The sequence below is a fragment of the Lissotriton vulgaris genome, chromosome 1_1, assembly GCF_964263255.1.
Source record: "Lissotriton vulgaris chromosome 1_1, aLisVul1.2, whole genome shotgun sequence".
NCBI lineage: Eukaryota > Metazoa > Chordata > Amphibia > Caudata > Salamandridae > Lissotriton > Lissotriton vulgaris.
In genome coordinates, this window is record NC_141685.1 from 279,236,930 (window position 1) to 279,251,640 (window position 14,711).

A 14,711-nucleotide genomic window follows, 5' to 3' on the forward strand; every position below is an offset into this window, starting at 1 on the left:
AGGTTAGTGACCTGCTAACTTTGAGGGGTAAGTTAGTTCACCAAAATCCCAGCGTTAAAAGAGAGCGCCACCGCTCGTACTCAGCGGGGCAAAATGCAGTTTAAAATTCAGCAAAGCAACCATCCAGCTACCGCCAGCAAGCCCACTGCCACCGGGCTGCTCGCAATCGCAGAATGGGAGCAAGAGCCACTCCTAAGTAGAGGAGGAGCGTGGGGGGAGTGGCATAGATGGAGTTCGCCTGTCCTGCCCAACCAAAGATGGCGGCCGCTGTGAGCCCGCCTAGGACGATCAGCCCACAGCCAGTCGCTCAGCCTCTGAAAGAGAAAACCAGGTTAGTGACCTGCTAACTTTGAGGGGTAAGTTAGTTCACCAAAATCCCAGCGTTAAAAGAGCGCGCCACCGCTCGCACTCAGCGGGGCAAAATGCAGTTTAAAATTCAGCAAAGCAATCATCCAGCTACCGCCAGCAAGCCCACTGCCACCGGGCTGCTCGCAAACCCTTATCTCCTTTCGTTTGGGGTCAGGGGGGTGGGAAGGTTTATGTAGGAAGGTGGATATCTGACTGTGGTTGCCCCCAACTTTTTGCTTGGTGTTTTGCTGGTTTTTCGACCTGGGGCCCTGCTATTCAGGACCCCAGGCCCACTGCTCGCTCTGTAAATGGATTCCATGTACTCTAGGTACATATCTAATTGGATACTGAGTCACCTTATCAGTCCCTGTACAGCATACCTTAGGTATCCAGGGCATAGGTGTACCCAGGGCCTACCAGGGGCTGCAGCATGTATTATGCCACGCCTGGCTGGCCATCTAATCAGACACAACTGGCTGCACGACAGCTGGGGCAAGGTGGTGTAATCACCCTCTGCTTTAGTATTCCTATATCTAACCCTAAAATGGACACATATATTCCTATCAGTCACTCCTTTGGCAGGCCTTATCAATCCTGAAGGCAGAGTGCTTGGAATTATGTGAGATGGTTCTCTGGCATGAGCTGAGCCCGTTTGCAGCTTGCGGAACCAAGTCCTAATAGCTGTTCCATGATAACGCTATACCATATACTCTTAAGTGCATTATAATCCCCGCGGTCAAATGCTAACTTTGGTATAGCATTATCAAAACATGTCGAGTAAGGTGTCATACGAATTGGAATACTACCCCCTCGCCAATTCTGGCGACGGGGGTAGCATTCGTCACTTCTAGAGGGACACGACATGTATGTAACTGTGAACCCCGGTTAAAGTTAACTCGAGCCTCCGCATCACAAAATAGATGCTGCCACCACAGACACAAGTCTGACCTCCTGCTGCTGGGAGTCCTTCCAGCGAGGGAGGCTCGGACAAAAGGTTTCCTGCCTTGGGAGGTGCTAGCACCACCCCAGACAGGATTTTGTGTATTAGGTAGGCCAGGGCTGAAAGGAGTGAGACATGCCTGGGGCACACAAGGTGTCCCTGTGCATACACCGGTCTAAACCAGTTCCTGGGGCACTCTAGCCCCAGAGCTGGCGCAAGACCGGACAAAGGAAAGGGGGTGTAACCACCCCCCTTCCTGGTCCCACCCAGAGGAGGGACCTAGTCTTAGTGCTGCCCCCTTTAGCTGAATAAAGGTAGGAGCTGGTCCCATTCCCAGTTAGATTAATCTTGACAACTTCCACGAAGAACTCTTGACCTTCTCCCTCTTGAACCATCAGAAGACTGAAGAATCTCCCCTATGGTCAGGGAGTGACCATCCTGCGCTGCAGGCACCATCAAGCTCCTGTGCGGTTTGCTGCAAGTCCTTCCTTCCCGGAATCTGACGACCCAGCTCAACTGGACCCGGACCTTCAGACTCCTCTGACCTCTACCCACATCCACAGCACAGCTGGGACCCGTGGGTGCGACGAGCAACGTGGAGACGGCCATCTTGAGAAACCTGCACAGCGCTTCCAGCACGACCACCCAGGGATCCTCGAGTGAGTGCACTGGGGTCTGAAAAGCCTCACACCGACGCAGCTCCTGCACCAAAGATCAGCCCCCCAGCATCCACGTGATCTGCGTGGGGCCCTTTTGCCTGGTTGCTGCCTTTCCTGTTGTCTGGTCACTTGCCGGCTGGCTGGTGACCTCTGAGACGACGATCCGAAGATTTCACCACCGCTGGTCTGGTCCCCCAGACTGGCCCTTGCTCCCTTGTAAAAGAGGAGCACCCCGGACCCTCCTGGTCCGCACCAGACGCCATCTTTGTTCCACTGCGTGGCTTGCATTAGCCAAGGCCTGTTGACCAGATCAACGATCCAACACCGCCAACAGCAGCAGACTACTTTGGACAGCTCGTGCCTCCAGCCTGGTCATGAAGAACAGCTCCTGGTCCGCGCAGCTACAAAGAGAAGCGACCCTACTTCCACCTGAACGCGGCGACAGCATCTGGTTCCCTCCTGGTTCCAGCACTGTCACTGGCTAGTGACCAAGACTCTGTCCCCTTCCCTTTCAGGACTTTTTTTCCCAGTTCAATCCTTGGAACCACCGGACTCCTCCATCTGGCTGCCTGCCAGCAACTCCTTGTTTCAGGCATCACCGGGATCAACGCAGCAAACCTGACGCAACTTCAGCCCTATGCACCCGCAGCCTGTGGGTTAGGTAACTAAAGCTTCTAGGTGCTGAAGTCTGTGTTCACTATCCTAGTGTCCAGGTCCACTGTTTTCCCTCCATCCAGTCGGGTTCGTCCGGAATCCGTAACTTTTTAAACTGTAGCATCCATAGACGTTGGTACGCATCTCGCGTGAGAGTTTCCACTCTGCACGTGAGTCCCGTGGGCCTCCTGCTCCTTACTTACCTAGTTTGTATCGTAGTCCCAGCGATCCTCCAGCCTCTGGATCTCCTTACAGTATTTTCTTTCCTCGCATTCCATTGTTTCTAGTATATGGTTTGTCGTGCCCCTAAGGCGCACTTGTAAATATTGTGCGAACTCGTATTGTCATTTGCTTAGCCCTCTGACCTCATAAAGAGTTCAGAGGTGTATGTTAGTTAATAAATAACTGTTTGTTTTCATAACAACCTGTGTGGTGTCCTTTCATTTGGTATTCAAGGGGTTATATGTGGTAAAACAGCTTGCTTCACATGCCATTCAGAGTTTAGCCTAAAGAGTGCTCTTGTCCACGCTACAAGGATAGCTGGTCTATAAGGTTGACTTTACAACCAATCACCATAAGGTTTGTTTGGACTGATACAAGGTGAACACTAGAACTAGTGAGCATCATATATCAGGCCAACTTCTCACACAGAGCGGTGCACAAGCGTACCCTTTCTAGGTGGATTATCGTGTGCATCAAGATCTGTTACTCTTTGGCCGGTAAGGGTCCTCCAGCGGGTATAAGGGCTCATTCTACTAGAGCTAAATCTTCAACATCTGCCTTGTCTAGAGGTGTTCTTGTGGAGGACATTTGCAGACCTGCAACTTGGGCCTCCCTCCACACCTTCGCAAAGCATTACTGCTTAGATTCCGAGGTGAGGAGGGATGGTCACTTTGCGCGTTCTGTCCTACAGGACTTTTTAGTATAGGAGGGTGGACACCCTCCTCCGGTAGTGGGGACTGCTGTGGGACTCTATTCACAAGTTGAGGAATCCACTGGCAGATGTATCCATCAGAAGAACAAGTTACTTACCTTCGGTAACGCTTTTTCTGGTGGATACAGCATCTGCCTGTGGATTCCTCACTGACCCACCGCCTTCCCGTTGTCCACCCTTATATACCTGCAATGGTGTTAATTTATGTCTGTTACTTTCAATGGAAGTGTTTAATTATTTTTGCTTTGCTACATTGATTTCACACTTTGTGTATTGGTTTGTGTCGGTCTGACCGTGTGCCTCAAAGGCACAGAAAAAAAGGGCGGAACTAACATAATCACGCAGATGAGGCTCTCTTATGACTCTAGTGACGTCAGCAGAGTTGCGAGCGGAGCCATGCTTGTGTCCTCGTGAAGAGCTACAAAAAATTTCCGAATGCTGCTGGCGCAGAGGATATTCACAAGGTGAGGAATCCACAGGCAGATACTGTATCCACCAGAAAAAGCGTTACCGGAGGTATTTAACTTGTTCCTCTGCCATTTCAGCCTTCCTTAGGCTTCCGGATCAGCCTTCTCTTTTCAAATCCCCTGTTGTAAATAGTTTCCTTAAGGGCATTACTCACCTTTTTCCTCCTGTTCCCTTCGTAATACCCCAGTGGGACTTTAACTTGGTTCTTACATATCTTATGTGCGCTCCCTTTGAGCCCGCTATATAACTGTCCTCTCAGGCTTCTAACTTAAACTGCCTTTCTGGTGGCCATCACCTCTGCACCCAGGTTGATGAAGCTACATGCTTTCTTCCAAGCCTCCCTTTCTGGCTCTTCATCTGGACTAGGTCTTTCTCCGAACTAGAACTTCCTTTCTTCCCAAGGTGGTTACTTCTTTCCACATTGGCCAAACCATCACTTTGCCCACCTTCTTTCCGCATCCTTGAAAAGAAGAAACATGCGCTTTCCTTCTACTTGGATTGCACCAAACAATTCCGAGTGGACGGCCAGCTCTGTTAGTTACATGGGCGCTAAGAAAGGTCTGGCCATACACTAACAGACCATCTCTAGGTGGGTCGTTCTGTGCATCAAAGCCTGCTATACTTTGACAAAGAAGGAGCCTCCACTGGGACTGCAAGCCCATTCCTCCAGTGCAACGGCAGCTACCACTGCTTTGGGGCGAGGCGTCCTCATTAATGACATCTGTCAGGCAGCTACGTGGGCATCGCTGCACATGTTCACCAAACACTACTGCCTGGACAGCCAAGTCCGGAGAGACTGCTTCTATGGCCATTCTGTTCTGCAGGACTTTCTGGTGTGAACTTAGTTCGCAAACCCACCTCCGGGGTTGGAAGTGCTGGGGTATCTATTTTAACAAACTGTTTATTTCAGCTGATCAACTTACTTCCCTTCGGTAGCAATATATCTGTAAGAAACCTAGGTTATAGATTATTTACCGCCCTACCATTCCTCCCCGTTCTGTGAACTGACTTCTTGGGTTAAGGACTTCCTTTCAGGGCCCTAATTTTGTGCACCTGGGTCAGTGTCTTGTAAGGCTCTGCGCTTCTGGTGTGGAAAGTTGTGTACAGAACGGACATCCGCGTGCGAGGGCGGCGTCTATGTAGCTACTCCGATGTAATCCCAGCGACTATGACACCAACGACTAATGCGGAGTCGACCCCTGCCACCTTCCGACACTGCTGACAAATTCTCTGGATCCTCTCTGATGCCTGGGGGTAATTTGAAGGTAAGGAATCTATAACTAACCTATATTTCTGACCGATATATTGTTACCGAAGGACAGTAACTTGTTCTTCTTGATGTGCACCCCATTTTAGCCTGTGCACGGTTGCCATCTGATACAGCTGACATTGAAGACTTTGTTCTTCATTGTGAGGTCAGTTTGTCACATGAGTGAGCTACAAGGACTTTGTCAAATCACTGTACGATCTTCCCAGACAGGCTATTGCCTAGGAGATGGGGCGAAGAATGCCAGTAGCTAAGTACACCTCCCGGTGTGGAAAAGCAGTACAACTATTGGGAGGAAGAGACTCCATAGTCTAAACCTGAAGAAAGTTCTAATCTTTTTTTATTGATTGCCCAAGGACCATCAAGTGGATGATTAGCTGTATCTGGGGTTCTGGTGAATGGAAAAATGAAGAGCAGTGCAAAAAATAGACCTTTTCCAGATGGATTGTCTTGTATATTACGATTTGCTACGGACCTGATGAACGACATTCCTAGCATTTTGTCCTCTCGCAAAAAATATTAGCTTGAAGGTTAGTAAAGCACTTACAAATCTTGGTGGCAGGGTAAGTAATCTATAACCTAGGTTTCTTACAGATATATCGCTACCGAAGGGAAGTAAGTTGATCAGCTGAAATAAAGTTTGTTAAAATAGATACCCCAGCACTTCCAACCCCGGAGGTGGGTTTGCGAACTAAGTTCACACCAGAAAGTCCTGCAGAACAGAATGGCCATAGATGCAGTCTCTCCGGACTTGGCTGTCCAGGCAGTAGTGTTTGGTGAACATGTGCAGCGATGCCCACGTAGCTGCCTGACAATTTAATTAATGAGTACGCCTCGCCCCAAAGCAGTGGTAGCTGCCGTTGCACTGGAGGAATGGGCTTGCAGTCCCAGTGGAGGCTCCTTCTTTGTCATTAGTTAGGTTAAAGCTGCTTCATAGTGCCATGGCACAACCTATTGGCATGAGGTAGTAATTTTTGAAAGCTTCTAGATCCAGTCTGGCACCTAGGGTAATTCAAAAGGTGAAGAATTTACTGTTATTTATTTATTTGTTTATATAGCGCCTGAATCGAGCCCCAAAGGGGTATCTGAGCTTCGGACGGGTGGCATAGGCATCGAAGTGCTACTGCAACTGAATCAGAGAAAGAAAATCGTTGTTTGAGCCGCTTCCTAAACTTTAGGTGGTCTGAACATTGTCTCAAGTGCGGAGGGAGCTCATTCCAGTATCTGGGCCAAGATAGGAGTCTGGCCTTTCTCAAACTGGGAACCACAAGATAATGTTTGGAACTTGAACGGAGAGACCTAAGAGGTAGGTAAAGTGTAAATTTCTCAGAGATAGGTGGGACCTAGATTTAATACCGCCTTATGAATAGTGTAGCAAACTTTAAATTTTACTCGCTGGGGTATTGGCAGCCAATGGAGCTGAGAGAGAAGCGGACGGGAAGGAGTCCAAGAAGGGACATTAAGGTCCAATCGCGCTGCTGTATTCTGGGCTACCTGCAGTCTACTGTTAGATATAGTATCAACCAGAAAGCACGTTACCCATACATACAACAGACTTGAAATGCATGTCTTTGATAATTGCTCATCTATCCCTAACATCAACCATAAGAACCTGAGGTACAAACGTTCAAAAATAAAAAACCTATTTGAAGTTCACTAGTCATTCTGCGTCCTAATCTGACTTTAATCCCTAAAGTACCTTCTGGCACTTGAACAGACCTTGGACTGTTCGAAAATGCAAGGGGGGGGGGGGGGGGGGAGAAACACAGCAGGTATTCTTTGAACTTTACTGGAGGTCATTGATGCTATTTAATTATAACTAGTTATTTTAAGTGACCACACAACTTTTTCCCTTTTTTGTCACCCTAATATTGGTAGTACCCTTTCAAATGAAGTATTGTCATGTGCATTGTGGCTACACTCTGCATTTTGTCGTAGTAAAACAAGCAATAGTTTTTTTTAAAGAATCAGGAGAGACTTCATATTAGATGTGGCAGTGGTTTTCTGTATGCTTGAGTCCAATTGGTAGGCATCTGTAGGGTGGCTAACCAGAACTATCACATTCACAAGGCAGTACTTATTCATCAAGGACCTCTCCTCCGAGGCAACCAGTTTCTATTTTCATGCAGTCATGTTCTTTGGTATCTGAGCTGTGGCCTCTAGGATTAGAAGAGTTTAGCGCTACCACCTCATTGGTTGAGATCTGGGTCATTTGTTATGTGAGTGATGTACTACATTGATTGTTGGTTCATCTGTCTTATTACTGTTCTGTAATGCACTTTTATGTGGCTACAGGTTCCCACCTTCTTGACTGGTAGAGGCTTGAATTTGTTACAGGTAAGTAATCTGTTTTTTCCTGTGTTGAAAACAATGTCTTTTCCACCTGTTGGCAGGTGCCATTTGGACTCTTCACCCAACCCCTTACCCCCCCCAATCCATACAGATATAACCGGCTACTGCAGTGGCTGGCATTATGAGTTTGAAAAAACTCATTTGAAATCAATGAGGTGGTATCCAAAAATGTTGAGTTAAAAATGAACAGGACATTGCTATCCTAGTCTGTTTGCATGTGTGTGGCAGTGGAAAGGTTGTAGTATAGTTGATGCAGATAATTACATCTTAAGGGACCATGTGTTGATGTGAGGGGCCAGGTTGTTTTAAGTAGAAAATATGTTTTTTTTTAAATGGAGGCTAAGAAAAGTGTACATGCAGAGATGCAAGATTCAGTTGCTGTAACAAAGTTAATCTAATTCTCAGTGGTTCAGTAAAAATATTTTCCCATTTTCAGAGTTAAAGAGCTTAGCCCTCATGATGAAGGAAATAATGAGACTGGGAATCACATGGAGACTGAAGATATTGAGGAATCCGATGTCAGTGTAAATGAATATCAGTTTGCAGAGGTATGTAGCACTGAAGTCCATGCCGAAGTAATTTTGCTAGTAGCATAATTGGGTTTGGAAATTCTGTATTCCATTCATTTAAAGTTCATTAAAAAATTGATCTTTAAAATAATTTCTAATGATGAACATGAATGAGGGTAGACTGAGCCTTGGAATGGGTTGTGGAGTGAACATACATTTTATCAGGATATTAACTCCCTAATTAGTTATGACTTCATTTCAGTCCTCTTTTATAGGCATAGTACTGCTTTCTGGAACATAATGTGATCACACCTTCTGCAATTGAAGCATTTATTTGATGGGACAGAACCGACACATTTTCTGGATCTCTATCCAGACATGGCTTAGAAAAGGTTTCCTAGACCCTCTGGTACCAAGGAATTAATGTTCAAATATGAAACTGCGAACCGAATGGACTGCAAATAACGGAGAATGACCTGAATTAAGTGCCTATTGGGTAGTCTCCTGTGAGACTCTCAGGAATAATTAGTGGAACCCAAACCCTCTTTCTTCATGAGAAAAAAACATAAAGAACAGTGGGAAGCTAGGAGCAGAATTTCAAGGTTCATAAATCAAAATCCTATCCTAGTGCACATATGATATGAATAGCAGTTTTAAAAATAAACAAGATGGAAGCAACTATATCAGTAGGTAGAACAGCAGAAAATAATGTAACATACAATAGTATTTTTAGAGTTTCTCTGCATCAATATCCCCAACCCCTTCTTTCCCTCAGCTGTCCTTGTCCCCAAAAATAGCCTACTCGAGTTTCATAGATTGTCTACACCTGCATACCTTTTTTGAACAACTGAAGTAATGTTTAATAAGGACACAACAGCTGGTGTTTTTTCATTTTTAAAGCACTCATCCCGTTCCCCCTCTGCACCCCCAACTACCTGGGTCATCAAGGGAACAAAAGATAGGTGATACAGTAATTTAAGTATCTGAAAGAGACACTAGTTAGTGATAGATTCCTTACCTTGGAATATCCCCAGGCGTCAGACTGGATCCGGAAAATTTTGCGTAAATGTAAATGTAAATGTAGGTATACTTATATAGCGCAACCTGTCACCACAAGGGTATCCTGGCGCTTGCCTAGGGAACCCGTCCTGATATTCCCCTGTGAGAAGCCCCGACAGGGTGTCCACAGGGTGAAAGTCAGGCATCCCGCCGCGAGGGGCCGTTGTGGAGATTAAGCAAGCTATTGCCCAGAGTCGCAGAGTGTGAACCCGAGAGTTGAGGAGGCACCGGGACGAGAATTATCGAGTCCGTGGAATTTTAGCCCAAGATCCGCCAGGGCGGGGAATTGAACCCTGGTCCAGGACCGATCTCAGATTCCGGGTCTGCCGCCTCTAACCCCTGAGCCACACTTCTCCACAGCGTAGCAGTACCCTTGCGCGTCGGTAGGCGTCGTCTGCGGCTCCGCATCCGTCGTCGGCGTCGTGGGCGCCGTGATGACGTCGTCGGAGTACTTAGACGCCGCCTCCGCGTGCTGACGTCAGTTCTTCTTTTTTCCGCGCCAGCCAGCGCAGATCTGGAAAAAGCAGTTCCCTAGTCATTTTTTGACTAACTTTTTGGATCTTTTTGATCTATTTCGAAGTCTTCACGACTCCGACGGTGCCTGTAGGGATGCCCGGCTTCAAGCACTGCGACGGGTGCGAACGCCTCATGTCGATTACGGATCCGCACCGCCTGTGCCTGACGTGTTTAGGCGTCGACCATGACGACGAGGCCTGCTCCGACTGTCGGGCCCTCTCGAGGAAGGCCAGGCGGGAGTGGTCCCGCAGGCGACTCGAGATCCGCCAGTCGGCCCCGCGCCGTGTGAGGTCCCGGTCCCGGTCCCACGGGAGGTCGAGGGACAGGTCGCGGGGGCGGAGCCGTCACAGCTCCGGGAGTCGGCGCCACTCCTCCGGGTCCAAGTCGTCAGGTAAGAAGCATAAGAAGTCGAAGAGACATCATCGCTCTTCCGACTCCCCCCGACGCTCGCGCGATGCGGCCGGGGGTTCGGGTGACACCGCCCACGCGGCTCCTCAGGAGTCGCGGGCGCCGCGTTCGGCTCCATACCCCCGGTCCCTGGGCTGAACGCGACGCCGGAGGAGATAGAGCGCTTCCTCATGGCCATGAGGTCCCTTTCTTCTCAGACGGGTTCCGCGGTGCCTTCGGGCCCAGTGAACCCGTCTGGGGGCCCTAGTGGGTCGGGGGATGCGACCCCGACGCCGTCGGGTGCTTCGGCCCCGACGCCGCCTGCGTCTTCGGTGCCGGCGCCGCAGGGCTCCATGATCCCGACGCCGCCGCTGCCCTCTGGCTCGGCGCCGCAGGGTTCAGCGGTCCCGGCGTCGTCGGTGCCTCCGGGCCCGACGCCGCAGGGTGCCGTTCGGCCCTCGTCGGGCGCTGGACCGTCCCCGGTGGACCTTACGACCCCCCCGGGGTCGGTCCGTGTGGTGTCCCCTCCGGTGTCGGCCTCGGCCGACGCCGTCCCCAATGCCTCCTCTGTATGGGTTCCGGCGTCGGGACGGCGCCTGTCGGCGCCGATCTCGACGCCGTTCGGGGATTTCCATCCCTATGAACCATCATCATTCACTTACGACCCGAGTCTCAGGAGGTGGGGAAGAGGAGGATTGGGAGGGGTCTGAGGACCCTCTGACAGGGGAATGTCAGTCTAACATGGACTGGACAGGAGACCTTGGGGAGGCCAGTGGCCTGGACACCTCTCCAGACACTGGATTTGTCTCTCCTCCTTCCGTGGCTTCGGAGGAGGGCGCGACATATGGTGTGGTGTTGATGACGGCTGCTAAGGCTTTGGGCCTTGAGCTCCCCGTCGCGGCCGTGAGGACTAACCTCCTCACTGAGGTCCTTAAGCCGCAGTCATGCTCCATGGAGCCTCTGCTGCCGTTTAATGAGGCCTTGTCGGACTTTCTTTTGGGCACTTGGTCCAGGCCCGCTACAGGTTCGCCTGTAGATAGGAACGTGGCCACCGCCCGGCTCCGGGCGACCCATGTTTCCTGTCCACCCACCCCACCCCTGAGAGTCTGGTTATCCAGGCCTCTAACTCCCAGACCGCCTTCCCGTCGGCTCCCCCTGACCGGGAATCCAAGAGGTACGAGGCCTTTGGCAAAAAGGTATTCTCGTCCCTTAGCTTAGGACTGCGGTCTTCCAACACTGCATGCCTCTTGGGCCGTTACACCCATTCTATATGGGAAACGGTGGCGGAATTGCTGCCAGAGTGTCCGTTGGAGGTACGGGCCAAACTCGGCCAAGCCCTAGTGGAGGGCCGGGACGCAGCGAAATATTCGATCAGGTGCGGACTGGATACAACTGACTCGCTGGGCAGAGCGATGGCTACGACGGTGGCGATTCGACGCCACGCCTGGCTCAGATCCGCCAACTTCTCGGCTGATGTCCAGAATACCCTCATGGACATGCCGTTCGATGGCCGTCGCCTCTTTGTCGACAAGGCAGACCACGCGCTCGAGCGCTTTAAGGACTCCAGGGCTACGGCCAAGTCCTTGGGCCTCTCGGCCCCGCGCCAGCAAGTGGGTGCTTTTCGCTCCTTTCGTGGCCACGGCGGGAGGGGCGTCCCCACACGTGCCGCCAGCCACTCGCCGCAAACTGTCATCCAGCGCGGCGGCGGCCGCGGAAACCGCCGTGGAGGCGGTCGGGGAGGCAAGCGGAACCAGTCCACACCTGCCCCCGCAGCATCCGCCTCTAAACCCTCCTAGTCCGTGCTTTTCGGCCCATGTGACGCCAGTGGGGGGCAGGGCTCGCCATCACCACTCTCACTGGCGCACAGTCACTTCGGACAGGTGGGTGCTGCAGATCGTCCGAAGGGGCTACTCCCTCCCCTTCGAGACGACCCCTCAAGCCAAGCCACCGCAACACCACCGCGTATCGGGGGATCATTTGCGGCTCCTGCAGGAGGAAGTTTTGGCCCTCTTGGCCAAGGGGGCCATCGAGCGCGTTCCTGGGCCAGAAGTAGGTGGTGGTTGCTACTCCCACTACTTCCTGGTACCCAAGAAGGGCAAAGGTGGCCTACGCCCTATCTTGGATCTGAGGAACGTCAACGGCTTCCTCCGGAAGGAGAAGTTCAAAATGCTGACACTGGCTCAGGTCTTGGCTGCCCTAGACCCAGGAGACTGGATGGTAGCGTTGGACTTGCAGGATGCGTATTTCCACATCCCCGTCCTGCCGGCCCACCGGCGTTACCTGCGGTTCACCGTAGGCCTCGAGCACTTTCAGTTTACCGTGCTCCCCTTCGGCCTTACCAGCGCCCCACGGGTGTTCACGAAGGTGATGGCGGTGGTCGCAGCTCATCTGCGCAGGTTAGGGGTTTCAGTCTTCCCCTACCTCGACGACTGGTTGTTGAAGGCGGGCTCGCCCCAGGCAGTCGTCACCCACCTCCAGACTACGGCGGATCTCCTGCACAGGCTGGGATTTTCCATCAATGTGCCGAAGTCACACCTGTGCCCCTCTCAAAAGCTCCTTTTCATCGGAGCTGTTCTCGACTCGGCGCAGTTTCGGGTTTACACGCCCGAACAGCGAGTCCGGGATATTCAGGCCCTGATTCCGATCTTCAGGCCGTTATCCCGGGTTTCGGTCAGGCTGACGCTGCGGCTTCTGGGGCTGATGGCCTCCTGCATCCTTCTGGTGCATCACGCACGGTGGCGGATGCGGGCTCTGCAGTGGGACCCGAAGTTTCAGTGGGCCCAGCACCGGGGCAACCTTTCCGACCATGTCCTGATCTCGGAGGGCACTGCGAGACAGCTGCAGTGGTGGCTCACGGACCGCGATTGGGTCAACGGCAGATCCCTCTCCCTTCCCCAACCGGAGCACGTAGTTGTGACGGACGCGTCCCTCCAGGGCTGGGGTGGCCACTTGGGAGAGGCGGAGATCAGAGGACTCTGGTCTCCGGCGGAATCCCGGCTCCATATCAATCTGTTGGAGCTGCGGGCGATTCGTCTGGCACTGAAAGCATTCCTCCCGTCTGTCCGAGGGAGTGCAGTGCAGGTGTTCACGGACAACACCACCGCCATGTGGTACTGCAACAAACAGGGCGGTGTGGGGTCGTGGACCCTATGCCAGGAGGCTCTGCGCCTCTGGCAATGGCTGGAACATCAGGGCGTGACTCTGGTGGTTCAACACCTGGCAGGTTCTCTGAACGCCAGGGCTGACGAACAATGGCGTCTGAACTCGGACGTGGCGCAAGGCCTCTTTCTGCGTTGGGGAGAGCCTTGGTTAGATCTATTCTCCACCGAAGAGAACGCGCAATGTCATCAGTTCTGCGCGTTGGAATTTCCAAGGCGGCACTCGCTCGAAGACGCTTTTCGTCGCGAGTGGAGCTGCGGTCTGTTGTACGCCTTTCCGCCTATACCTCTTCTGCCCAGAGTGCTGAAGATCAAGCGCGACCGGGCAACCCACCTATCCCAGTCTCAAAGGTTAGAAACCTAGGAGTGTTGTTCGACAACAAACTGAGCTTCACTAATCACGCCAACGCAGTAGTCTCCTCTTCCTTCTTCACGCTACGGAAAGTGAAAAAGCTACTACCCTACCTTCCACTATCCGCAGGGAAAACCCTGATGTCCTCCTTGGTGCTATCCAAGGTGGACTACTGTAATGGGCTTCTGCTGAATGCTCAGGAGCAGGTCCTCAAAAAGCTACAAATGGTGCAGAACGCCGCAGAGCGAATCTTAACCAGAACTCCCAAGTTTGCACCGATCTCATCAGTAGTTTACCAACTACACTGGCTCCCAATAAAAAAAGAGAACAAAATTCAAGGCTCTGTGTATTATATACAGGGCACTGAATAACCAAGGACCCGACTTTTTTAGGGAATCACTGCAGCTGTACGTTCCCAATAGAGCGCTAAGATCAGCCTCTTCCGCATCACTATGCATTCAACGAGTGAGAACAGTCACCTGGGGAGACAGACGCTTCTTGGTGGCCGCCTCGAGGCTCTGGAACTCCTTGCCCCATCACATAAAAACCAGCGCCTCACTGTTGCTCTTCAGAAGGCAAGTGAAGACATGGTTATTCACTCAATAATGCACAGGATGTGCCTCTCTGTTCTGCCCAGCGCCGAGACACCACTTGTGGTATTTGTTCGCGCTTTAGAAATTTAGAAATAAATAAATAAATAAATAAATCCTTGTGGCTCCGGACTGGGCACGAAGGTACTGGTATCCCGAGCTACTCAGTATGTCAGTCGATCCCCCGGTTCGTCTGCCTCTTCAGGAGGACCTTCTGTCGCAGCAGCAGGGGACGGTCCTCCAACCGAACCTGTCCAGTCTCCACCTCCATGCATGGAGATTGAGCGGCGACAGTTGAGGCCATTTGACTTGCCTCCTGAAGTTTGCAACATCATTCTGGCAGCCAGGCGTCACTCAACAAAAACGGTATACGCCTGTAGGTGGAACAGATTTGTGGCATGGTGCACAGCAAAGGCTGTGGATCCTCTCAATGCCCCTCTCTCTGAGATTCTTCTCTTCCTTCTTTCTCTTGCCCAGCAGGGCTCTGCTCTGGGCACTATCAAGGGCTATCTTTCGGC

At 51.5% G+C, this 14,711-nt stretch overlaps 1 protein-coding gene across 2 annotated transcripts in view; it reads left to right on the top strand.

Moving 5' to 3' along the window:
* Window positions 1–14,711, top strand: part of KIF2C (kinesin family member 2C) — a 1,247,488-nt gene that overhangs the window by 1,063,132 nt on the left and 169,645 nt on the right. For both annotated transcript variants that reach the window (XM_086952306.1, XM_086952307.1), the window contains one exon: window positions 8,059–8,170. In XM_086952306.1, coding sequence (XP_086808432.1) covers window positions 8,059–8,170 — 112 coding nt within the window. The remainder of the gene's footprint in view (window positions 1–8,058; window positions 8,171–14,711) is intronic.